General features: G+C 38.1%; 2 protein-coding genes across 2 annotated transcripts in view; one reads left to right on the forward strand and one right to left on the reverse strand.

The window, feature by feature from the left end:
- The first annotated feature begins 7,818 nt into the window (after positions 1-7,818).
- Positions 7,819-15,351, forward strand: LOC113533823 (leucine-rich repeat flightless-interacting protein 2-like). Its single transcript, XM_053240102.1, has 6 exons — positions 7,819-11,521; positions 12,249-12,434; positions 14,133-14,219; positions 14,451-14,621; positions 14,851-14,943; positions 15,111-15,351. Exons 1-6 carry the CDS (start codon positions 11,492-11,494, stop codon positions 15,153-15,155), a joined length of 612 nt encoding a protein of 203 aa, XP_053096077.1. The 5' UTR covers positions 7,819-11,491; the 3' UTR covers positions 15,156-15,351.
- A 2,719-nt stretch (positions 15,352-18,070) lies between these two features.
- adamtsl4 (ADAMTS-like 4) overlaps positions 18,071-24,983 on the reverse strand; it is a 48,427-nt gene continuing 41,514 nt past the window's right edge. The window contains exons 15-17 of the mRNA XM_053240062.1: positions 22,746-22,925; positions 22,106-22,250; positions 18,071-21,181 (exon numbers count right to left, since the gene is read on the reverse strand). Of these exons, the coding sequence (XP_053096037.1) occupies positions 21,051-21,181; positions 22,106-22,250; positions 22,746-22,925 (456 nt within the window). The 3' untranslated portion in view covers positions 18,071-21,050. The remainder of the gene's footprint in view (positions 21,182-22,105; positions 22,251-22,745; positions 22,926-24,983) is intronic.

The following is a 24,983-nucleotide window of genomic DNA, read 5'->3' on the forward strand; positions in this document are numbered from 1 at the left end:
GCGCGAGCGGAACTAGAGCGGGTGGGGCGACTGAAGATGACGTCAGGGGTCATGGGCGTCCCTAATGAATAGCTCTTTATTGGAGTAACATTTACTATTATTGGGTACCCGGTCTAGTGCACATATAAGGAGTAGGGAGCTGAATCCCAAATATCCCTGAATCCCTTCTGCACATTTATGTGCACTAAATAGGGTACAGAATCCATTATCATTTCATACCCTATCTAGTGCACATATAGGGAGTAGGGAGCACATTTTAGTGCATTACATAGGATCCAGAATCCATTATCATTTCATACCCTATCTAGTGCTCATATAGGGAGTACATGACTACATTGTATTGTACCCTTAGTAGTACTCTCTAAAAAGAGTAGAAAAAGAGCATCAGATAATGACTCTTATACCCTGCTTGGGCACTATACATTCAGTATGGCCTATTTGCCCCACATTTAGCCACCTACATCCTTTCAATTGCACTACATATGGTATCAAATATTGGCTCCTACACTCCATGCAGAAGTCCAATCATTTGAGATTTGCCCCATTTTGATTCTTTAAGCTAACATTCAAGATGGCTACTTCACAAATAGTCCAACAGCACCTAATAAAATAGGGTATGCAATTTTGTTTCTTCTAGCTATATTACATTCACTATAGCTGAGTCTCAAATAGTTCCATAACCCCAACATAGTGCACAGCATAGGGTACAATGTAACAATTGCTCCTACACCCGATGGAGGGCACTAGATGCCCAATCACTTGGTATTAGCCCTATTATTATTCTAGTTAAACGACAATGGTTTATTATTCTAGTTAAACGACTATGGGTGTGTCTCAAATAGTTACATAACCCCTACACAACATAGTGTATAAAACACTGGCTTTTACACCCTATATAGGACACGACCAGTTATTTGAGACTTGCCCCATTTTGCTTCTTTTAGGTAGCTGTGTAACATTCAATATGTCTGTGCCTCAAATAGTCCCATCAGCTATTACATACTTCTGTAGTAAGCCTCTCTGGATAAAGGCATCAGCTAACTGCTGTAAACGTAATAAAAACAAATCATTTAAACACATTAGTATATTCCATAAATAAAAGTGCTGTAACATTTTTACATGGTTCGAAGTTGATCAAGTCGAGATTTACATTAGTTAGTTTCCTTATGTGTAAGTTCACACACACTCAGGAGCACGAGTAGGTTACGAACGTTTTTTCCCCCTGAATTTACAGGACTTTCACGAATACCACATTTCTTGTGTAAACTTTGGTATGAAGGTTTTACGAATAAATCTTTTTGACTTGATCAAGCTTGTTAAATGTGTGCATATTGTCTAAATATAAGATTTAGTCTGAATTACTCTATCAGCGATGGAGCTGCCTCCTGTGGTGGACCATTCTCAGTACAGCAGTGTCACTGATATGGAAGTGTGTGTGTGTGTGTGTGTGTGTGTGCGCTGAACCTAGTTAATATTAGCCATAAACAAAATCATGATTGTTTCATATATTTTGATGGGTTTGCTCATTAGTTTACAGGAAGATGTGTCCATATTTATCTAGAGGGCTATTTTTAGTCATCTTCTGGGCTTTATTCTTCAATAAAAGATGTATTGAACTATTTATTATTATGCATACATTATTTATAATTGTGGAAAATGTCTAGGGAATTACTAGTACTAGTAGATACATACTTAGATGTATCTTAGATGTATACATATTAGATGTACATACTTAGATGTATAATCTCATTTTTGCACCAAGATGTTTAAAAAAAACCTGCTTTTGTTGAGCTAACACTCTAACTTCCAGTGCTTTCACCTTCTGTTCACATTCAGCTCCAGTGTACTCAAACAGAGTGATGTGTTTCAGACTGGCTCTGAACATTGCACCCCTTCATTACAGCACACACTCAACACACACATTCTCTCTGAACTCAATGAATCTCTACATGATAGCGACACCTAGTGTTTAAACTTTCTTAACATTTTTAAATTTACTTCTGAAAGAAGTAACTAACATTATGATTTAGTAGTTCATCATTAAAGTCCAATCACATTAATATAATAGAAACTGTGCTCTTGTTAATGGATGGGGCTGTGAATGGGAATGCTTTTTTTTTTTTTTTACTTGTCCTAAAAGTTGATCAGTGAAAGAGAATGCATGTGCACCTCCAGTTTTGTTGTCCTTAACAATGACAGGAAACACTGAACCTTGAAACTTGTGCTGATCTTAAAAATGCTGCTTTAAGGCTTTGAAGAATTGGAAATTTTGCACTTAATGTTGATTCCTTGTTTGCATGCTATTGTGTCCTTTTTCCTGATTAACAGCAATTAATCTATGACACACAGAGCTGTAACGATGAAGACATCCGGCCTTCTGGATCCTACTGAGTCAGAAAATATGTAAAGGATCTCTAGGGAATCGTCCAAAACAATTTAAAAAGTATAGTATTTTATACAACCAACCAACCAACCAAATAAATAAAATGTGTTATAAAATAAATGCATAGGTATATATATAAATATATATGCTACACACACACACACACACACACACATATATATATATACATATATATATATATATATATATATATATATATATATATATATATATATATATATAAACTCTTAAAATATGCTCTTATTGTAAATTATTTTATTGCAGTTTTATTGTTTTCATACTTATACTGTTAAGTCAATAAAATAATAATTTTATATTCATTTTAAATTAATTGTTGTCGAATTAATCTGTCTAATTTAATTCAGAGAGTGGGAAAAGAACTAGCTCTATGTTACAGCACTGATATTTTTATGTAACTATGTAGATGAGATTTGTCTAGAAACCTATTTTTTGTGTTGGTGCGTTAGGTAGGGGAGGAGAATAATTAAAAAAAAAAAAGTAAAGAAATATTGAAGTCTGAGCTCATGAACATGTTAAAAAGAGCAGATTTACTTCATTCATAATTCATGATGATGGAGAAGGCGTCTGCTGGACATCTATCTCAGCAGAGATCTTTCCAGCTCTGAAGCCTGTAGGTTGGACGGAGCATGCGCACTGGAGCGTGTCCTGTTGTTGTGACGTCATAAACGAAGTCGCTGTAAAAAAAAAAAAAAAAAAGGTGAAGAACAGAAAGGAGGAGTTTCGGTGTTTATTTGAACTTTTCTAATAAACAGGCTGGTTGATATTTTTAGTGCTACAATGCAGCATTTAAAGAGTTTAGCTGGCTCTCGGGCTGGAGAGCTTCCAGTGCGCCCCCTGCTGTATGCGGCTGGAGCTGCAGGCACGGCAGCGGGAGTGTATTATTATATTAAGAAGCGTGGCGATGGGGAGAGAACAGGGGCCACAACTCCCACCCAAGGTACACCATCTCTCTTTCTCTCTCTCTCTCTCTCTGGTAGAAAGAATTTGATTTTTAATCAGCCTTTCATGAGTGTATTTGACCAGAAAATTCTTATTGTGGGAAATTATTATATGTATATATATATATATATATATATATATATATATATATATATATATACACACACACACATATATATACATTCATAAAAGGTAATTAGCTTATTTTTTGTTCATGCAGGTTCATGTGATTTTTTAAAAATTATTTATTTTGTATTTAGACCCAGTGCAGACGGTGTCCGTAGATATTTCTTCGCTGGATCCAAGCTTGATGATGTCTGATGTGGAAGGAGTCAGCATCACACACACTGACAGCTCCGACCCTGAGGTACTCCCCAAACCACAATCACATACAAGATTCAAGATTCAAGATTCAAAGCTTTATTATCGTATGTGCAAGTACAGTGTACCGAGCACAAAGAAATTCAATAAACATACTATACAATAAACACACAGACAATAAACATACAATAACAAGACAATAACAATAAACATATAAACTTTTTTTTTTTACAAAAATATACATTAGTGCAAAATTATATAAAAATAAAAGATGAATATATAAAATACATTAATAAGTTATGGCCATTTTGGAGCTGGAGACCAGTTGAGCTGAGACTCATTATCACTCAGAGCATCCAGTTTTTTTTAATGGAACGTTGGTTATAATTTATATTTAAATGTATACTTAAGTAGATTTAAATGCTAACAGCTCTCCTGCATAGCCTTTCCCCTGGTTTAAACTTGTTCATAAACACTGGTTCACTGATAATGATTACTGAAGCTATACTGTTTTGTTAAAAGAGATCTGGGGTCTATATCTGCTTCACTGTCTTTGGTGTCTGGTTATACAGTCAGGTCCATAAATATTGGGACAGTGACACAGTTTTGGTAATTTTGCCTCTGTACACCACCACAGTGGATTTGAAATGAAGCAGTCAAGATGTGACTGAAGTGTAGACTTTCAGCTTTAATTCAAGGGGTTTAACAAAAATATTGCATTAACCGTTTAGGAATTACAGCCATTTTTTACAGAGTTCCTCCATTTTCACAGGCTCAAAAGTAATGGGACAATTGACTGATAAGCAGTTTCATGGCCAGCTGTGGCCTGTTTCCTCCTTATATCATGATAAATTAAGGAGATAAAAGGTCTGGAGCTGATTCCAAGTGTTGAATTTGCATTTGGTAGCTGTTCATGGGAACTCTCAATATGCCATCCAAAGAGGTGTTGATGCAAGTCAAGGAGGCCATCATTAGGCTGAAAAACCAAAACAGACCTATCAGAAAGATAGCAGAAACTTTAGGAGGGCCTAAAGAAAACAACTAAAGTGGATGATTGCAGAATTCTTTTCTTATTGAAGAACAACCCCTTCACAACATCTAGCCAAGTCAGGAACACTCTGGAGGAGGTAGGCCTATCATTGTCAAAGTCTACAATCAAGAGCCACCTTCATGAATGTAAATACAGATGGTTTACCTCAAGATGCAAACCGCTGGTAACACTCAAGAACACAAAGGCCAGATTAGACTTTGCTAAAAAACCTCTAAAAAAAAGCCTGACCAGTTCTGATGCAAGATTAACTTGTACCAGAATGATGGGAAGAGAAAAGTATGGAGAAGGAAAGGAAGGGCTCATGATCCAAAGCATACCACATCATCCATCAAACATGTGGAGGCAGTGTTATGGCATGGGCATGTTTGGCTGCCAATGGAACTGGGTCACTGGGGTTTATTGATAATGTGACTGTTGACAGAAGTAGCAGGATGAATTCTGAAGTGTACAGAGCTATACTTTCTGCTCAGATTCAGTCAAATGCTGCAAAACTGATAGGATAGCGCTTCACAGTACAGATGGATAACAACCCAAAACATACTGTGAAAGCAGCCCAAGGGCTTGGAAATTAAATGTTCTTAAATGGCCGAGTCAGTCACCTGACCTCAACCCAACTGAGCTGCCTTTCACTTACTGAAGACAAATCTGAAGGCAGAAAGACCCACAAACAAGCAGCAACTGAAGATGGCTGCAGTAAAGACCTGGCAAATCATCTCAAGGGAGGAAACTCAGCATTTGGTGATGCCCGTGGGGTCCAGACTTCAGGTAGTCATTGACTGCAAAGGATTTACCTCCAAGTAATAAAAATAATCCTAATATTTATGATTATATTAGTTTGTCCCATTACTTTTGAGCCTGTGAAAATGGAGGAACTCTGTAAAAAATGGCTGTAATTCCTAAACGGTTAATGCAATATTTTTGTTAAACCCCTTGAATTAAAGCTGAAAGTCTACGCTTCAGTCACATCTTGACTGCTTCATTTCAAATCCACTGTGGTGATGTACAGAGGCAAAATTACCAAAACTGTGTCACTGTCCCAATATTTATGGACCTGACTGTATATTAAGGTCCAACAATACCGTATGTTTTGCTTTCTTATTGTAGTATAGTGCCAGTAATTCTGTACAACTTTACAGATTTATACTTATAAAACCCATATCCAGCAACCATTAGCTAGTGAAACAGCTAGAAATAATAAGAGCATGTTCAAACCTTAAATAATTTACATTCTCCCTGAAATTAGCCTCACAGCACAGAACAGTATCCAAGGTTGATGAAAACATCGAAATGATCCAGCTAACAATTTTAGAATAGCTAGCATAATGCTTGGAGAATTCCTACAATGTTGTAAAAACAAATGTTTCTTTCAATTTTAGAATTTGTCATTACATCTTTTCAGAAAGGTTTTTGCTGGTATTATATTGTCTGTTTTTTTTTTTAATCTGCCGCTCAATGAGTTTACCAGCTCTTTCTCTACTTTCATAGTAAGTTGTAAGATAAAGGAGTGAGATCTTCTGCTAGTGATGTGCAAAACTTCTTTTAAAAATTACTATACTTATTCTCCACCTTTGGTTCCCAAACCAAGTTTAAATCTATATTCAGCTGCATAGTGCATGCACTGACAAACTACTGTCAGTCTAATACTCTGTCAGTCATGAAACTAGATGTTAAGAATTAATCAACTCTCAAGTATGATTTGTGACAATTAGAGAAGAAAGCATATTCTTATGTGGTTGGTGGTTGGATTTCTCCAAATATCTATCACCTCCAAATCCTCTTTTAAAATCTGAATCACATGGATTGTGAGTTCTGTCTCTGGGCACTAATGGGTCTTTATAGCTGCTTTTGTCCAAAGTTGCTCTGAATACTTAATTAAGTTCCCCACTGATATAATTTGTCCACTGGCATCACCCAGTATCTTATTTCCATCATGGAAATAATTTTTGAAAAAAAAAACAAAAAAAAAACCTTTGTTAGGTGCATACACATTACAAGCAACTAATGTCACTACATTGATGAGTGCCTCAATACATATAATTCTATCCATCCGATCCCTGATTTCATTAATCAATCTAATATTAACCTGTATGTATGATCACTTTTTGTTTAGACTGTGAAAATATCCCAATACATAACCTTATATATCCCAATACATAATCTTTCTTAAATTTAATTGTACATCAGTCCTTTTATGCTTCAAATGTGTTGAGTTTTTTCCTTTTGATTGAACTACTGCACCATTGCGATTCCATGTCACGAACCTAACAAAATTATTTGCCACACTGCATATCAAACTGTATATTTACAGTCACAATAAAGGATGTGCCTTTATTAGCAGGCCATTTTTCTGTCCCAGTGAAATGTGACCACTGCTGTAAAGCCTTCAAAAACTGTACAATCTGAAAACAGTGGCATTTTAATTCAACATCAACAACAGAAACACAAAAGTGGGAATTCTTCTCTGTATTTCACTGAAAGACTAGCAAAAACTAAACAGCTAGCCAACACATAAACTTCATGGTCCATGGGACACAAAATTAGCTGAGGTTCTTAGCCTTCCCTTAAACTTTTAGCTAATGAGTCTCTCCACTCCTGCCTATGTGTTTACATGCCTCATATTGTACGCAAACAAAGATTTTTACAGAATTCACAGAATTTAGTCACATTTTGGGGACATTTTATAGTCTGTTCTGACAAATGATACTCTGAGTCCTCAAAAGTGTCTGAATGTATGTGGAAGTAAATAAAGCCAACAAGCTGTGGTTGTTCTTCCAGGACTCTCTGGCTGAAGCTAAGAGGAGAAATGAGCAGGTGATGGAGATCAATACTCAGCTGGAGAATAAGAACTCCTACCTGATGTCCAAAGTGAACACACTGCAAGACTCAGTGCAGCAGTTGAATGAAGAACTCTCTCTGACCTGGATAAGGTGTAATGAGATAATGAGGGTAAGTGAGAAAAACCTTGCATTAAGCACTTCCTTTAGAAATACTGTGAGGACGTGATGTTCATGCTGAATGATGAGTTACATCATAGGATATATGTACTTGAAAAAAAATGCATTTCTAGTTCAAGATGCTGGGTTTTGTTTTTAATTGAACTGGCGTGGCCCATTGTAGATGTGAACATTATGCACTCAAGTTTAAACCGCTTTGGTCTCTATGGCTATGTTTTAGGAGAGAGATCAAGAGCAGGAGGCTCACCGTATCCTGAAGTCACAGTGCAAAGAGATGAAGGAAACTTTAAAACAGTGTGATGAGTTACTGCAGGTAAGTTTTTCATCTCACTAAGTCATGACTGCTATAGTACATTGTGTGTCAGTTGTTGATCAGAAAAGTAAATACAGTACCTTTGAGCATTTTACATATGTATATTTAGAAACAAATATTCAAGCTTCAAATCAATACTGCTATTGTGAACTGTATGTGAGGACTCTTCTTCCCAATGCAGCAACCGGATGCAGCTCAGTTAGCTGACACTGTCAATTAGCTGACACTGATGTGTCAACATTGCTAGCATGAAAATTTTAGCTGAAAAAACAGCATTTTACCACAAAACCTCTAGTGTATGTTGGTGAAAGACGTGCTTATTTTTTCAGATGTGAACCAAGCAACAGCAAGAAAAGAGCAAGGCAGAAGTCTGGCATGAGCACTAATTAATAATAATCAAAGACACAACACTCCATCCCACTTTTTCTCTTGGCTCACAAGACCAAAGCTCATGAAATCTATAAAAAGTATCTTTTATATCTACATATTTTCCCTTTTAGGAAATTGCCTGTTCTTATCTGGAAAAACAGAAAAGTGTAGTTTTAAGCTGTCTCCCATCTGTATCAAGGGGTTAAAAATTGTAAATAACAGCAAGCCATAGTTATTGATACCTATGCCTGAATTTGGAACTGAATGAACAATCATAGCATGATAATAATACAGTTGAGGCCTATTTCAGATTTATTTACATCACAGCATCTGTTTCATATACTCTCATAAATCTGAACTGTAGAGGCTCATTGTAGATTTGAACAATAAATACCAAAGTTTAAATCTCTTCTGCTCCATGGTTGTGTTTTAGGTGTGTGAGCGAGAGGTGGAGGCTCACATTATCCTCAAGGTAAGTTTCTTCTCATGTTACCATGATGTTATTGTGATATATGTTTGTCCTTGTATTCTTGTTTAGTCACCTTTTTGGGGACATATTGCCCTTTTTCCACAAAACATTTCAGTTTGTTCTGACAAGTGTTGTGTCAGGTACTCAAAAGTGTCTGAATGTGTGTATAACAAAAAATAAAGGTCTCTCTGGCTGAAGTTGAGAGGAAATACAAGCAGGCAATAGAGTCCAATGCTAAGCTGGAGAACGAGAAGTCTGACCTGATGTCCAAGGTGGACAAACTGCAAAGCTCAGTGCAGGAGATAAGCAACATGCTCTCTGTGATGCACAATAAGTGTGCCGAGGCAACAAGAGTAAGTGAGAAAAACCTTGCATTAATCAGTTCCTTTAGAAATAATGCGAAGATTCATTATGTTAATACAGCATGTTGAGTTATACCAAAGGCTATATATGTACTTGAACAAAATAAAAAAATATATTTAACATGCTAGTTTTTTGTTGGATAGAACTGTGAAATAGCGCAGGGCATTCTCAAGTTCGTGAAGTCCAATGCCGAAGAGCGGGAGAAAATATTTAATCAGGAAAAACAGTCACTTACGGTAAGATTTTCTTTTCATATAACCACAACTGTTTTCCTGAATTTTGTGTGTGTATACATTCTCGTAAACTTTTATCCACAAAACATTTCAGTGTGTTCTGACAAGTGATGAGTCGAGTCCTCAAATGTCTGACTGTGTGTTCAGATGTGAATAATGCCAACAAGCTTTGGTTGTTGAACTTCCAGTCTTCTCTCGCTGAAGTTGAGAGGGAATACCAAGAGATTCTGGCTACCAATGCTGAGCTATTGGTTGAGCAGACTAACCTGATAGCTGACGTGAACACACTGCAAGACTCATTGCATGATCTGGAGGAAGAGCTCTCTGAGACCACGAGAAGGCGTAATGAGATAATGAGGGTAAATGAAAAACTCTTTCATTTAGCAGTTCCTTTAGAAATAATGTAAGGAATGTTGTTTGTGCTGCATGATGAGCTACACCACAGGCTATATGTATGTGACCAAAAATAAAGATTGTATTTCTACCAGAAGATGTTAATTTTTTTATTGAATAGAAGTGGTGCATTGTAGATGTAAATATTAAGCAAAGTTTGAACCTCTTTTTTTCTCATGGCTGTGTTTTAGGAATGTGAGCAAAAAAATCAGGAGTTGAGAATCCTGGGGACCAAATGGAATTTGATGAATGCAACTATACTAAAGGCAAGCTTTACCTAATTATGCTACTTAATAAGTGCTACTTAATAATGAGCAATCCTTCCATTTTTTAACTCTATATCAGAGCCTCTGTTTTTTTTTTAAGACAGAGGTTCATGAATTCACCCATCAACATTCACCTAGATATAGTCAGACATGGAGAAAAACCCTGATAGTCAGTGATGGGAGTGAGGAACTGGAGGCAGGCTTGAGAGAGACTGATGCTGATGTTTTATTATTTTTTTCACTGCATGCTTATCAACACTTCTCATGACAAACTTGGCAAAAAAAACAAAACAAAACTAAATCCTGTTGAATAAAAGCAAGCCACGCTGAACTGACTGATCAGTTGTCAGTGCGTTTGGATGTGCATCAAACGTGGACACTGAGTTGAGTTTCCTAAAGTACACACAATCCCTGTCCATCTTAGGCACAAGGACCAGTCACTGTGGCACTCCACAATTACCCCCATGTCTAGTATAGACTAGAGCTCTTCCTGAACAGTTTTTGTTTTCTTGTGTTTGGGGAGCAGCTGTGTCCAACCATCATGAGGGTGTCTCGTATGACCAGCCAGGGGTCACACCCCAGAATGTATATTCCTGTGTTAGTTGGCCCAGTTTGTGGACTTTGGATGTCAGATATAGCACATACTGAATTTTAATTTTACTTTGTAAAGATCCCTCCTCCCAGTTTTCCCAGACAACATTGAAGATGCCCAGGCGCTTGTACCAACACAATAAGTAAATTGGGGAGAACCTGGTGGAGGCTTGCAGGACCTCTCCCAATTTCTCCCAATTATCCCAATTTCGATCATCCTCATTCATCAAATTTCCAATCATATTTTTATGTCTTCGTGTGAAATAAAGGAAGTGCCTTGATCAATTGAAATCTCTTTCAGGACTCCAACTTGGGAGATCATTTGAAATAGTGCCTCTGTAATACTGAGTGCAGAGATGTTGTGGGGAAGCACTGCTTCTGGGTATCACAATGTGTAATCTACCAGGACTAACACAAAATGTTGCCTTTGTGCACTCATGGCCCTACAAGTTCCAGGTCAATTCCTTCGAAGGTGATCTCAATTAATGGAAGGGGGCGCAATGGTGCTTTTGGGGTGGCAGGAGAATTCACCAACTGACGTCCAGGGCATGCTGCACACCAGCTCTGAACATCATTATGAATACCAGGCCAACAGACACGGCCATGAGTATGTTTAATGTAATGTCCTGTGATCCGAAATCCTCAATTTCTACTTGACCAAAATTTCCTGTACTTTGAAAATACGCTGATGTGAGGTAGCCTATTTAGCACTAAATTCTGAATCTCTTCTGCTCCGTGGCTGCATTTTAGGACTATGAGGAAGAACTTAAAGCACATGGTAACCTGAAGTTGCAGTACAATGAGATGAAGGAACAGCATAACGAGTTACTAAAGGTATGTTTACCCCTCTCACTAAGTCATGACTCTTATAGTACATTGTGTGTCAGTTGTGGGTCAAAAAAGTAAAGACAGCACCTCTGGGCATTTCACACATGGATATTTAAAAGCAAATATTCAAGCTTCAAACCAGGATTGCTATTGTGAACTGTGTGAGAGGACTCTTCATGTTTGTGTTGTATGATGATTGTTAAATGTTAAATTTCCCTCCATTTAACATCATAATAATGAGCTAGTGGGTGCACCTAAAAAACAAGTGCTTTTTACAATCATAGAGAAAAAAAACTAATTGCCTAAATAATGGAAACGATGCTTCTCAATTTGGACTTTTTCACACCTGATGCAGCTCATGAAGAGTTTGATAATTAGCTGATTCTGATGTACCACTCTTGCTAAAAGCAAAATTGTAATAGGTAGAGAGCAAAGGCAAAACTCTCACGTGAGCACTAATTCATAATATCCAAAGACACCACAGTCCCATCCACATGTTTTTTATTGGCTCACAAAACCAAGACTCATGAATTTACATGTCAAAGTTCAACTAAATAAATTCACTGTGAAGTGAAAATAATTGCTCCCAGAAGCAGAATGTGCATCTTTCACATTCCACATACCTTATCTTTGTCTGTTTAATACTCATTTTCATAAACCCAAGAGGCTAACTGTAGATGTGAACGGTAAGCACTAAAGTTTAAGCCTCTTCTGCTCCATGGCTGTGTTTTAGGAGCGTGTGCGAAAGCAGGTCTCTCTGGCTGAAGCTGAGAGGAAATACAAAGAAGCGATGGAGTCCAAAGCTCAGCTGGAGAATGAGAAGTCTGACCTGTTGTCCCACGTGAACACACTACGAGCCTCAGTGCAGCAGCTGAAGGAAGAGCTCTCTGAGTCATGCACGAAGCATGATGAAATAAGGGTAAGTGAGATAATCATTGCATTAAGCAGTTCCATTAGAAATAATGTGAGGATTCAAAATGATCATGTTGTATGATGAGTTACACTACAGGCTATATGTACTTGACCAAATTAAAAAAAAAATTATTTTGGGGGGCGATGTCAAGCAATGTGTAAACAGGACTGATATAAAGCACAAATTAATTAGACTGACTACTATTGCAGCTTAGTTGTCACTCCATTGTTTGAGGGCAGTTAAGAGATTGAAAATGCCAGGCATGAGAGAAAACAAAAAAGACAGGTGATTCTGTAAAAACAGGCCACACTGCAACTGTGGGACTGAGTGAGGAAGAAGGTGGAAGATTATTTGGTGGAAGATTGATGAATGGATAACTGAAATGATAAATACACTGAAAATTGAAAAGAAGATGCTAAAAGAGGAAACAGGGGCCAAACTCTAAAGTCTAAAACTTTGACCAATCTAGTAGATTCAGCTTCACATACCGCACATGGTTACAGAGATTGAGTCAACTGTAAATCATTTCCGCACTAAGTTGGGCCAGATAGCTGAGAAGTGCCCAGACTTGGAGGGGTAATCTAAAACGCAGTAATACGAATCTGGTAATTAGAAGTGTAATTTTGTGCTATCAGTAAAATCAGTAAACGGACAGGTCCTCTATACAGAAAGGGTCACAATTGGCTGCTGGCGTGGTGTTGAAAATGTTTAATAACAATAAGAACTTTTTTTTAATATGGAGGCTACTAAACCCCACAAATACAGAAAATTTCACTCATAGGTACAAAATGACTACAGTAGAACTGATCTGATCTGGACTAAATAATTGCTCCCAGAAGCAGATGTACATCTTTCACGTTCAACATTATTTATCTGTATCTGTTTAATACACATTTTCATAAAGTGGGACTGAAGAGTTTCATGGCAGATGTGAACATTAAACACTGAAGGTTAAACCTATTTTGCTCCATAGCTGTGTTTTAGGAGTGTGAGAGGGTGCGGGAGGCTCACAGTATCTTGAAGTTTCAGTACACTATGATGATTTAAATACACAATGAGGAGTTCACTAATCATGTGAATTTTGATTTATGCAGTGTTTTATTACTCCACCATGGCTCCACTAAAGTTCCAGTGTACTACATTAATACTACAGCTTTTTCCAGGTCAAAATTTACTCGGGGCTGGGCTCAGAAAATTCAGGACTGAAGCCCTGCTCTGATATACTTTTTTTCCCACTTTTTTGAAGTTAATGAGACAAAAACGCAGCTTCTCATGTTACTGAAGACTCAACACTCGCGTCCACGAGAATTACAATGTGTTGTTCATTAAGTACACCACTGCCAAGTCAGCAGACTTAGCATTCTTCATAGGAGATGGAACTGGACATAATGGCCCATTTACTTTTTGTTGGGGTGCATCATAATCTCTGTCACACCTTGGGGTGGGAAGCAAGCTATCAGTGTTAATTACATCACAGTATATGTTTAATACATGGTTTCAAAAAGTGTGAGTTAAGACGATGTGATAATAACAGTAAGTGAAAAAAGCAGTTAAGAAATAATGTGAGTACTCATGATGTTCATGCTGCATGATGAGCTACTCCACAGGCTATATGTACTTGACCAAAATATTTTTTTTGATAAATTTAAGATTTGAATTTATAAATGAATAGAAGTGAACACTTCTGCTCCATGGCTGTTTTAGGAGAGGGAGCAAGAGCAGGAGGCTCACAGTATTCTGAAGTTGCAGTACAATCCAATGACTTTAACACACAACAAGCAGTTACTAATGGTAAGTTTTTCTTTTCATGTATCCCCTCACAATAGCCTACTGCTATTATGAATGGTGTGTGTGTGTGTGTGTGTGTGTGTTTTTGTGTGTGTGTATGTGTGTTGATTCTTGTTTAGTTGTGTTTTGGTAACACTTTGTCCTATGCTGTTCTGCTGAGTGATGAGCAGAGTACTCAAAAATGTTAGAATGTGTGTAAATAAAGCCAACAAGCTTTGGTTGTTATACTTCCAGGTCTCTCTGGCTGAAGCTTTGAGGAAATATGAGGAAGCAAAGGAATCCAATGCTAAGCTGGAGAATGAGAAGTTTAACCTGAAGTACCATGTACACATATTGCGAGGCTCAATGCAGGAGCTGGAGGAAATGCTCTTGGATGCAGAGATGAAGTATGATGCTATAAAGCAGGTAAGGCAATACTTACATTAGATTGTTCCTTTTGAAATAATGTGATGAATTGTGATGTTTATGCTGAATGATGAGTTACACCACAGGCTATGCATACTTCAACAAAACGATAAAAATTTTATTTTTAGTATAAGATGTTAGATGTTGTATTGAGTGGAAGTGGCCCATTGTAGATATGAACATTAAGCACTCAAGGTTGAACCTCTTCTGCTCCATGGCTGTGTTTTAGGAGAGGGAACAAGAGCAGGAGGCTCACAATATCCTGAAGATGCAGTACAAAAAGATGAAAGAAACTTTAACACAGTGCAATGAGTTACTAATGGTAAGTATTTCCTCTCACTAAGGCATCACTGCTGTAGCACACCATGTGCCAGTTGTGGGTCAAAAAAGTAAATGTAGGACCGCACACACACACACCTTCTCACTTGGATATTTAGAGGCAAATATTCAAGCTCCTAATCTTGCTACATTAAATCTGTATTTTCACAGAACCATTGCATAGATCTTGGATCTGAGGAGTATGCAGTTCTATGAACCCCAGATAATTGCCAGGGGCATGTTTAACACCTGGATATTCTCTCATGTGTGTGCACATATGCCAAGACCTCAAAATTATCCTCTCTGAATTCAGCGGTATGGCAATAAAGTGGGTGACTTTCCTCAGTGTTAGGAAGCTCTCCTGAGAATTCTGGTGCTGTTAAGGGCCTGAGCCACAAGATGGATCAGGGGAGCTTAGGTGTTTGTTGGCACTGGTTTAGTAGGACCACTTTGCTGTTGGTGGTTATGGGCTCTCCTCTCTAGGGCCTCTTTGGCCTCAGGGTCAAACATAAGTCCAGGACCGCAGGGCATACAGTGTACAGCCATTTTGCATGCTTCATGTAGTGTGCACTGTGCCATCGCCTGACATAGTAGCCAAGGATCTCATCTTATTCTGTGGGAGGGCAAGGAAGGGAAGCGCACACTCCAGCTTTGTAGTGCCGATAGCAGAGAGCATGAGCCTAACAAGATAGCAAACACTAGCCTATATATTTTGTAAAGTATGTAAGCCAACGAGCTAAGCTAGCAGTAGCAATTCTATCAAGCAATGTGGGAAAAGAGTCAGGAGAGAAACTGAAGAGAGAAATCTGAGAGTCTATCACAGATGTGTAGGACAGAAAACTGTGTCCCCAACCAAAGTCACAAACTGCACAGGATATCTTCGAACTCTACCAGCGGTCTTGACACGGACATGACAAGGTGAGTAGAGAAAAAGTAGTGATGTTTATGTTGGTTACTTACAGCAAGCTCTACATTACTGTTGTCTTTGTGGTAAATACCTAGGCATAAGCACACAAGAGAATATCCAGGTGTTACTCACTGCCCCTGGTAGTTAGGAGGGGTGAAATAGTATGACCACTAACATGCAGGTGCTCATGATGAAGAATGGATGCAATAAACAAAAAATAAAGATGGTGAAAAACGTTACATTTGACCAAAACTGTATTATTTTAATCAAATCATCTTTGAATTTATTGCATTTATTGAATTTATTATATTCATTTTAAACAAAAATGATTTTAATTCACAGACATTTTTATCAAATCCATTTTAATTAATTAATTCTTACTTTAAAAAAACATATTGAATTAGCGTATTGATATGAGTGGCAGTAAAAGAAAAATCGCAGTAGATATGGGATATGGACTTGGATAAGGAGGAGACACCTTTATGGTATCTAAACAGGTGTACACACTGGGAGTGTATATTATTGCAATAGAAGATAATAATAACTGGTTTAAGTAGGTTTCTCCTCGTGATTGGAAAATATGCATCTGGAAGCTGTATTGCTAAAACTTTACTTCACAAACAAATAATATATTCATACCAGAATATATTATGGAGTGAACAAAGTAAGTAAAATAAAAAAGAAAAGGTTGTTACATACAGTAACGGGCTCATTGCACCTACACTTTCCAGTTCCTCTTAGTACTGCTCCTGCAGTTTGTTTTTTCACTGTAGTTGCAATGGCAGTATTTTACAGATGGTAAGAAAATACACACACAGTTCACTGTTGGCCCACATGAAGTTCACCATTAGTGCACACACAGTTAGTTCACTGTTAGCCCACACCCAGTTCACCATTGTGCACACACACAGTTTACCGTTGGTCTACACACAGTGCACGGTTAGTCCACACTGTTCAATTCAATGATATTTTATTTACACAGTGCCTTTAATAGACATTGTCACAAAGCAACCTTACACAAATTTGCATATGGATATAGGTTTGTCCCTAATGAGAAAGTAAGAGGTGACAATGGAAAGGAAGAACTACCAAAGGTAGTATATATAGAGAAAAGCTATGGGTCTAGAACAGAGCAAATCTCTGAGAATCTACAAACTGATAACGATCAGTCAAATAAGACCTGAGCCAGGAAAGAGCCATTTCCTTACCTCCAACATTTTTAGTCTATCTAGAAGAACATTGTGATCTATGGTATCAAAGCTGCATTAAGGTCAAGCATCACATGCAAGAAGACAACCCTGATAGGAGGTCAGTAATTAGTCATTTACCACTTTAACCAATGCTGTCTCAGTACTGTGATGAGGCCTAAATCCTAACTGAATGATTTAATGAATACTCTTAGGAAGTAACATGAAGAAGTCAGGCCAACTGAAAAACAGTATGAAAAGATTTTATTAAAATTTTAATCAAAGTATAGGTACGGGAGTGAACGTGAGTCCACTCATATATAGAGTCATTGGTTGAAACCAAGACCATATTTAGGTAGACCAATGCCTGAGACAGAGACAAGTCTGAGTAAAAATGCCAGTATGGAGAACATTTCGAGACTGGACTTGAGTCCTCCAGTCCTATGTCTAAGCATTTGGGATTGGCCCCATTTTGATTCTTTAGCTATATATACAATAATCACTAAGGCTGTATTTCAAATTGTTCCATAGCCCCAGCATAGTGCAATTCATAGGGTATAAAATAGTGGCTTTTACATTTATGTAAGGCACTATATGTCCAATCATTTGGGATTTACCCCATTTTTATTCTTCGAGCTATACAACCGTCAATATGGCTGAATCTTAAATAGTTCCTTAGTCCCTACAACAATGTCTCCTACACTCTATGTAGTGCAAGATTTTTTGGCTAGAATTTATGCCTACCAATTTAAACTTCTTTATGCAAGTGCACTATAAAAGCTAGAATAGTAAAATTATGGGTGAATCCCAAATAGCTATTTTACCTTTATAATGGACTACATAGGGCAGAGGGAACAGTCTGCATTTTATAACCTATGTAGTGCACTTATAGAGGGAGTAGAAGAATGAGAACAGCTTCACCAGACTGATCTATTCCTGTATAAATAATGGCTTCATCAAACCAAACTACATAGTGCACTGTATAGCCAACATATTGCAATTTAGGACACATCTCACTCCAAATTAAAGTCACCGAATCTGGTCGTTGCTGTTTTCTTTATTCTGCAGCACTGCAATGGCATTTAGCACACATTTCCTCTTTATAATGACAAAAGATGATTATTTTACAATCACAATTTGTTCTTAAACCTCAGAAGATAATAACATATGCTTCGTTTTGCGAAATAAAAATAAATTATGTAAATATTTCTCGATAAATAACTATCTGTATTTTTATATAAAAGTATATTTCAGCTCCTAGTTGCTAATATTTGATTATGGCACTATACACAGACACACAAGTATGTACATTTACATATTTTTGTATTTCTCTCTCTCACACACACATACACACACACAATCATATTTGGCTTGACGTGTTAAAGCACTACTGAAGTTAGCAATGTGGCTAGTGTAAAAAACAAACAAACAAACAAACAAACAAACAAAAAAAAACAAGCCTCCTTAATTCCCACCCCCTCTCATTTCTTATTGGCCACAGACAACCAATCATAGTAATTTCTGCTCTGACTCTAACACACCTTCATATTTAAGGATGCATTTAAAATAAGGTGTGAATTTTAACATAAATAAAAATGTACATGCATACATACAACTGAAAAAAAAAGACAGTAAATTGACTCACATACAAGAGGAGGAAAGAGCCAGTGTGTGTGTGTGTGTGTGTGTGTGTTAAAACTGGAATGGCTAAGCTTTGATCAGTTTGCAGTGTGTCACATTGGTTAAACCTCACATGGTGAATGCATTATTATTGCTTTATTATTTCACACCCTTGATAGTACAGTAATACAGGGAGTATAGATATATTTGGAATTCAGCCATGATAAATAAACTGAGTTAGCTGGAATAATAAAAACATCCCAAATGCATCTATTATAGACATGTAGTGCACTACATGGGGGGTACGGACCATATAGTGCACTATATAGCATGCCATTATTTCATACCCTATTAAGTGGACTAATATATTAGGGCAGAGCTATATTTTCTATATAGTGCACTATGTAGGGGCTAGTACTTCATACCCTATAAATTGCACTAATATATTAGGACAGAGCTAAAACCTCTATGTAGTCCACTTGATAGGGTGTCATTATTTATCCCACATAGTGCACTTGTACAGGGAGTAATGATCAGACGCTATAATTCCCTAGTGGATATTTAGTGCACTACACAGGGAGTAGGCATTGTTATTTCATATAAAGAGCACTAATATATTAAGGCAGGGCTAAAATTCTATAAAGTGCACTGCATAGGAAATTTAGCTCCACACTAATATATTTGTGTATTTCATAGGGTATGAAATAATACCCCCTACATAGTGCACTATATGTCCACTAGAGAACAGTTACTGATTCAGCTCACTACTACAAGTACAAGTGCACTACATAAGAGTAAAAAAAAATAATGGCACCCTATGTAGTGCAATACACAGAAAATGTAGCTCTGGTCTACTAAGGTAGGAAAATTGCTGCACCCTATGTAGTGCACTATATGTCTAATATGAAACATTGTGTGTGTGTGTGTGTGTATATATATGTATGTATGTATGTATTTATATATCTATACACATACATATACAGTACTGTGCAGAAGTCTTAGGCACCCTATTTTTTTTAGTACAAACTTTATTCTCTACTCTTGATTCAGTACAAAAACATTTTAGATTCCAAACATTAGTTTTCCAGCACTAAATTAAATTTTACAGAAAAATGTTTGTATGTCAAACATACAAAGTAAAGAAAGCTGCATATTACATAAGAGACACGTTTCAGACAAAAAAACGTAATGAAGACTGCTGGGTTTTGCTGCAAAAATAAGAAGCGAGTGTGACAGTCAAAGTCTCCAGAAGAACTGTGGCTGGTTCTGCAAGATGCTCAGTAACACTTACAGCTCATTTCCTTATAAAACTGCACACATTGTACCTGAGACTACAATTTTTTTTAAAGCGAAGGATCGTCACACCAAATATTGACTTTGTTTCATTTATTACTGTTTACTGTTCTTTATAGTATTTTTTTAATGTAGAAACATTTAGATTGATTATTTTTGAAGGCATCTTTGCTCTACAGAATTTCTTTGCATGTGCCTAAGACTTTTGCACAGTGCTGTATATTTATATACATATATATATATATATATATATATATATATATATATATAATTTATAAAGCAGAGGAATGTGAACAAAATCAGGTGTACTGAGTCTTGATGAGTAAAATGGATATAAATCTCATTTTTCTTTATTAAAGACATATTCATCACTGTATAGTACTGTTTAGTTTGGCTTTCAGGTTGCCATAGAAACGCAGAAAATTCTAGTGCTTTTAAAACAAAACAAACATATACTGGATTTTAAAAAAGTTCTCACTTTGAGAAAAAGCAAAAAAAAAAAGGTAAGAAAAGAAATGCACACAATTTCAGCTTTACCCCAAATGCAGTCAATCAGCAGAGACATGTTTGCACTGGAGCTATGATGCTAATGTGGCTAAGAAGGAAGGGCCACCAGTTTAGCATCATGCATCAAAAGACACCACAAAAGACACCATTTGTGTATAAATCTTAATTTAAATTGGAACTACACTGTCATTTTAGTCACTCCTAGAGCACAACTCTAAACTGGTGGCTATAAGCATCCATTCTATGTTAGCTATACTAGCCTCAAAGCTCCACTGCAAAGCTAATAAGGTAAACTTCACAACCTGGACATGTCTCAGGTGATTGGCTGCATCTGGGTTGAGATTGCGGGCATTTAATTTTTAGCTATAGAGCTCATGTGTGGTGTGTGTGTGTGTGTGTGTGTGTGTGTGTGTGTGTGTGGGTGGGTGGGTGGCACTAATCATGATTTACAGAGCCATAGCAAAACAGAGCTGTTGAAATGTTAAAGTCTAAATTCACAGTCTAAATTCACTTCCTCGATTTAGACTGATGTCAGTCCGTGATGTGATTGGCTACATAGTCGTCTGCCCTGTCGCTGACCTTTGACCCTGGGCAGGGTCAGTGGCGTTTGGCTCTCTGAGCGCTCTGAGTGCAGGAGGCGCAGCAAGCTGATTTGTAGTAGGAGTAAACGCAGAGCCGAGCCTGGACCACCATGAGACAGTTGGAGCGTCGGTCCTTACAGCTCTCATCTGTCAGGAAGAAAGGAAGAGGAGAGAGTGGGTGGGGGAAAGGATGGAAAGAAAAGGTAAAAAAGAGAGAAGAAAGTAATGGAAAGAAAGAAGAGAAAGGACCGCAACAGACAGAAAAAGGGAGAGATGGACAGAGCAATACAGATGGAAAGAAACAAGCAAGAGAATGACAGAGAAAATGGGAAGACAAAAAGAAGAAGAAGAGAATAAGAGAATGAAAAAAGATGAGAAAGAGTGAAAGAAAGGGGGTAGGATGGAGAGATAAGGAGCAAAATGGAGGGACGGGGAGATGGAGAGATGGACAGAGACAGAGAGAGTGACATACAGATGGAAACAAAAGGAAGGGAAGAGAAAGAATGGTAGTGAAAGAGGGAAGACAAAAAGAAGGAGAAGGAGAAAGAAGGAACAAAAGAAAAGAAGGAGCGAAAGAGGGTGTGGGGTGGAGAGATAAAGGAAAAAACAGATGGAAATTTGGAGAGTTGGACAGAGAGTGGGAGAAATACAGATGGGAATATGGACATAAAAAGAAAGGAAGAGAATGGCAGAGAAAAATAGAAGAAAAAAGAAGAAGGAGAATAAGAGAATGAGAGGAGGAAAGAAAGAAGAGAAAGAGCGAAAGACAGGGGGTGGGATGGAGAGATAAGGACCAGACGGGACAGAATGATGGAAAGAAACACAAAAGAAAAATATACATGGAATTGAAATGAAAAGAAAGAGAAATAATAATGGAGAAATTAGGGAAGACAAATGAGGGAGAAGAAAAAAAAAGAGAAAGAGGGAAAGAGTGGGGGTGGGTAAGGATGATAAGATAAGGAGCAGTACGGATGGAAAGACAGAGAGAGGCAGAGACAAAGGGTGAGAAAAAGTGTAAAAAACATGGACCTCTCACAACCACAACTGCTGATCTTCAAACATAACACACACCTAGAGAGGGGCTGCAGGGGGCGGGGTTACAGGGCTGTTCAGGGTGTGGTTTGTGGGTGGAGTCACAGGCGAAGCTCGGCTGTTTATCCGGCGTCAGACACCGAACATCTCGAGTCTGTACTCCGTCACCACACGACTTGGAGCACTGTGAGGGGGGATGGACAGAGAGACAGACACGGAGTGAGACAGAAGGACAACTTCCTCTGTCTGCCCTATTTAGTGAGCTTGAATAGTGAACAGGAAGCAATTTGGGACAGAGCCTAACATTACTATAGGTTATAATCTTAAACACTCCTCCCTCACTCATTCTCATTCTTACTCCATCTCTTTCTCTGTCTTTTTCATTTCTTTCATTTTAATCACTATTTTTATCTTTCTCTCAATCCATTACTCTGTTGGTTCTCTCTTTCTTTCCTCCTTTTTCTCCACACCACCATTTTTCCTTTCTCTCTACCCCTCACTTTCTACTAAACTTTTTTTAAATGTCCCTCCATTTTTGTATTTTTTTTCTTCTTCCCCATAAATCATTCTTTCTAGTACTTTCTTTTACTTCCTCTTGCTCTTAATTCCCCCTTTTTCTCTTTCTCCATCCATACTTCTATCTCTCACTCTTCCCCTCTCTTTATCCCCCCGCCCTCACCGCATTCCACTCCGTGCTGTACCACTGTGGTGTACATGGTTCCACTTCACACGACTGGATGGGGGATGGTTTTTCCAGGTGCGCACACTCGCTGGCCGGTGTCACGCTGAAATCATTTCCCAGCTTCTGAACACAGATCACATCTCTGCGCTGGGTTCCGTTCCCACACTGAGCACTGCACTGTAACACACACACACCAAGTGCAATGTTACACACTGCAGGAACAATAAAATAAGGAGTGAGCGACAAAATTACCCAAGGTCAGGTGATAAATGAGTAACAAAAATAAACGAGGTGGCGTGAACAAAATTACGCTATTTTGTTTTTACACGAACAAAAATGACCCAGTGCATACGGGTTAACAAGATATACATAATAAAAATAACATAGGCCAAGCTCTAAATGAGGCAGGAGTAGCAAAAATGACAGAGGATGACCCAGAAATGAACAGAACAGAAATGACACAGGCCAGGTAGTGGATGTTAGGAGTAACAGAAATGACATAGGGCCAGGTAGTGAAAGAGATAAGAGTAATAGAAATGACGCAGGCCAGGTAGTGAAAGAGTTAAGAGTAACAGAAATGACACAGGCCAGGTAGTGAAAGAGTTAAGAGTAACAGAAATGACACAGGCCAGGTAGTGTAAGAGTTAAGAGTAACAGAAATGACACAGGCCAGGTAGTGAATGTTAGGAGTAACAGAAATGACATAGGGCCAGGTAGTGTAAGAGTTAAGAGTAACAGAAATGACACAGGCCAGGTAGTGTAAGAGTTAAGAGTAACAGAAATGACACAGGCCAGGTAGTGAAAGAGTTAAGAGTAACAGAAATGATACAGGCCAGGTAGTGAATGTTAGGAGTAACAGAAATGACGCAGGCCAGGTAGTGAATGTTAGGAGTAACAGAAATGACGCAGGCCAGGTAGTGAATGTTAGGAGTAACAGAAATGACGCAGGCCAGGTAGTGAATGTTAGGAGTAACAGAAATGACACAGGCCAGGTAGTGAATGTTAGGAGTAACAGAAATGACGCAGGCCAGGTAGTGAAAGAGTTAAGAGTAACAGAAATGACATAGGGCCAGGTAGTGAATGTTAAGAGTAACAGAAATGACATAGGGCCAGGTAGTGAATGTTAAGAGTAACAGAAATGACACAGGCCAGGTAGTGAATGTTAAGAGTAACAGAAATGACATAGGGCCAGGTAGTGAATGTTAGGAGTAACAGAAATGACACAGGCCAGGTAGTGAATGTTAGGAGTAACAGAAATGACACAGGCCAGGTAGTGAAAGAGTTAAGAGTAACAGAAATGACGCAGGCCAGGTAGTGTAAGAGTTAAGAGTAACAGAAATGACACAGGCCAGGTAGTGAAAGAGTTAAGAGTAACAGAAATGACACAGGCCAGGTAGTGAATGTTAGGAGTAACAGAAATGACATAGGGCCAGGTAGTGAAAGAGTTAAGAGTAACAGAAATGACATAGGGCCAGGTAGTGTAAGAGTTAAGAGTAACAGAAATGACATAGGGCCAGGTAGTGAATGTTAAGAGTAACAGAAATGACACAGGCCAGGTAGTGAATGAGTTAAGAGTAACAGAAATGACGCAGGCCAGGTAGTGAATGTTAGGAGTAACAGAAATGACATAGGGCCAGGTAGTGAATGTTAGGAGTAACAGAAATGACACAGGCCAGGTAGTGAATGTTAGGAGTAACAGAAATGACATAGGGCCAGGTAGTGAATGTTAAGAGTAACAGAAATGACGCAGGCCAGGTAGTGAATGTTAGGAGTAACAGAAATGACGCAGGCCAGGTAGTGAATGTTAAGAGTAACAGAAATGACACAGGCCAGGTAGTGTAAGAGTTAAGAGTAACAGAAATGACATAGGGCCAGGTAGTGAATGTTAAGAGTAACAGAAATGACATAGGCCAGGTAGTGAATGTTAGGAGTAACAGAAATGACGCAGGCCAGGTAGTGAATGTTAGGAGTAACAGAAATGACGCAGGCCAGGTAGTGAATGTTAAGAGTAACAGAAATGACATAGGGCCAGGTAGTGAATGTTAGGAGTAACAGAAATGACATAGGGCCAGGTAGTGAATGTTAAGAGTAACAGAAATGACATAGGCCAGGTAGTGAATGTTAGGAGTAACAGAAATGACACAGGCCAGGTAGTGTAAGAGTTAAGAGTAACAGAAATGACGCAGGCCAGGTAGTGAATGTTAAGAGTAACAGAAATGACATAGGGCCAGGTAG

Source organism: Pangasianodon hypophthalmus, chromosome 1 (genome assembly GCF_027358585.1).
Source record: "Pangasianodon hypophthalmus isolate fPanHyp1 chromosome 1, fPanHyp1.pri, whole genome shotgun sequence".
Lineage (NCBI taxonomy): Eukaryota > Metazoa > Chordata > Actinopteri > Siluriformes > Pangasiidae > Pangasianodon > Pangasianodon hypophthalmus.

Bases quoted from the DNA above. Each gene is read 5' to 3' on its own strand.
- LOC113533823 (XM_053240102.1), top strand. From the start codon at position 11,492: ATGAAGGAACAGCATAACGAGTTACTAAAG. The intron at 12,435-14,132 runs GTAAGTGAGATA...TGGCTGTTTTAG, and splicing joins CGAAGCATGATGAAATAAGG to GAGAGGGAGCAAGAGCAGGA. The intron at 14,622-14,850 runs GTAAGGCAATAC...GCTGTGTTTTAG, and splicing joins AGTATGATGCTATAAAGCAG to GAGAGGGAACAAGAGCAGGA.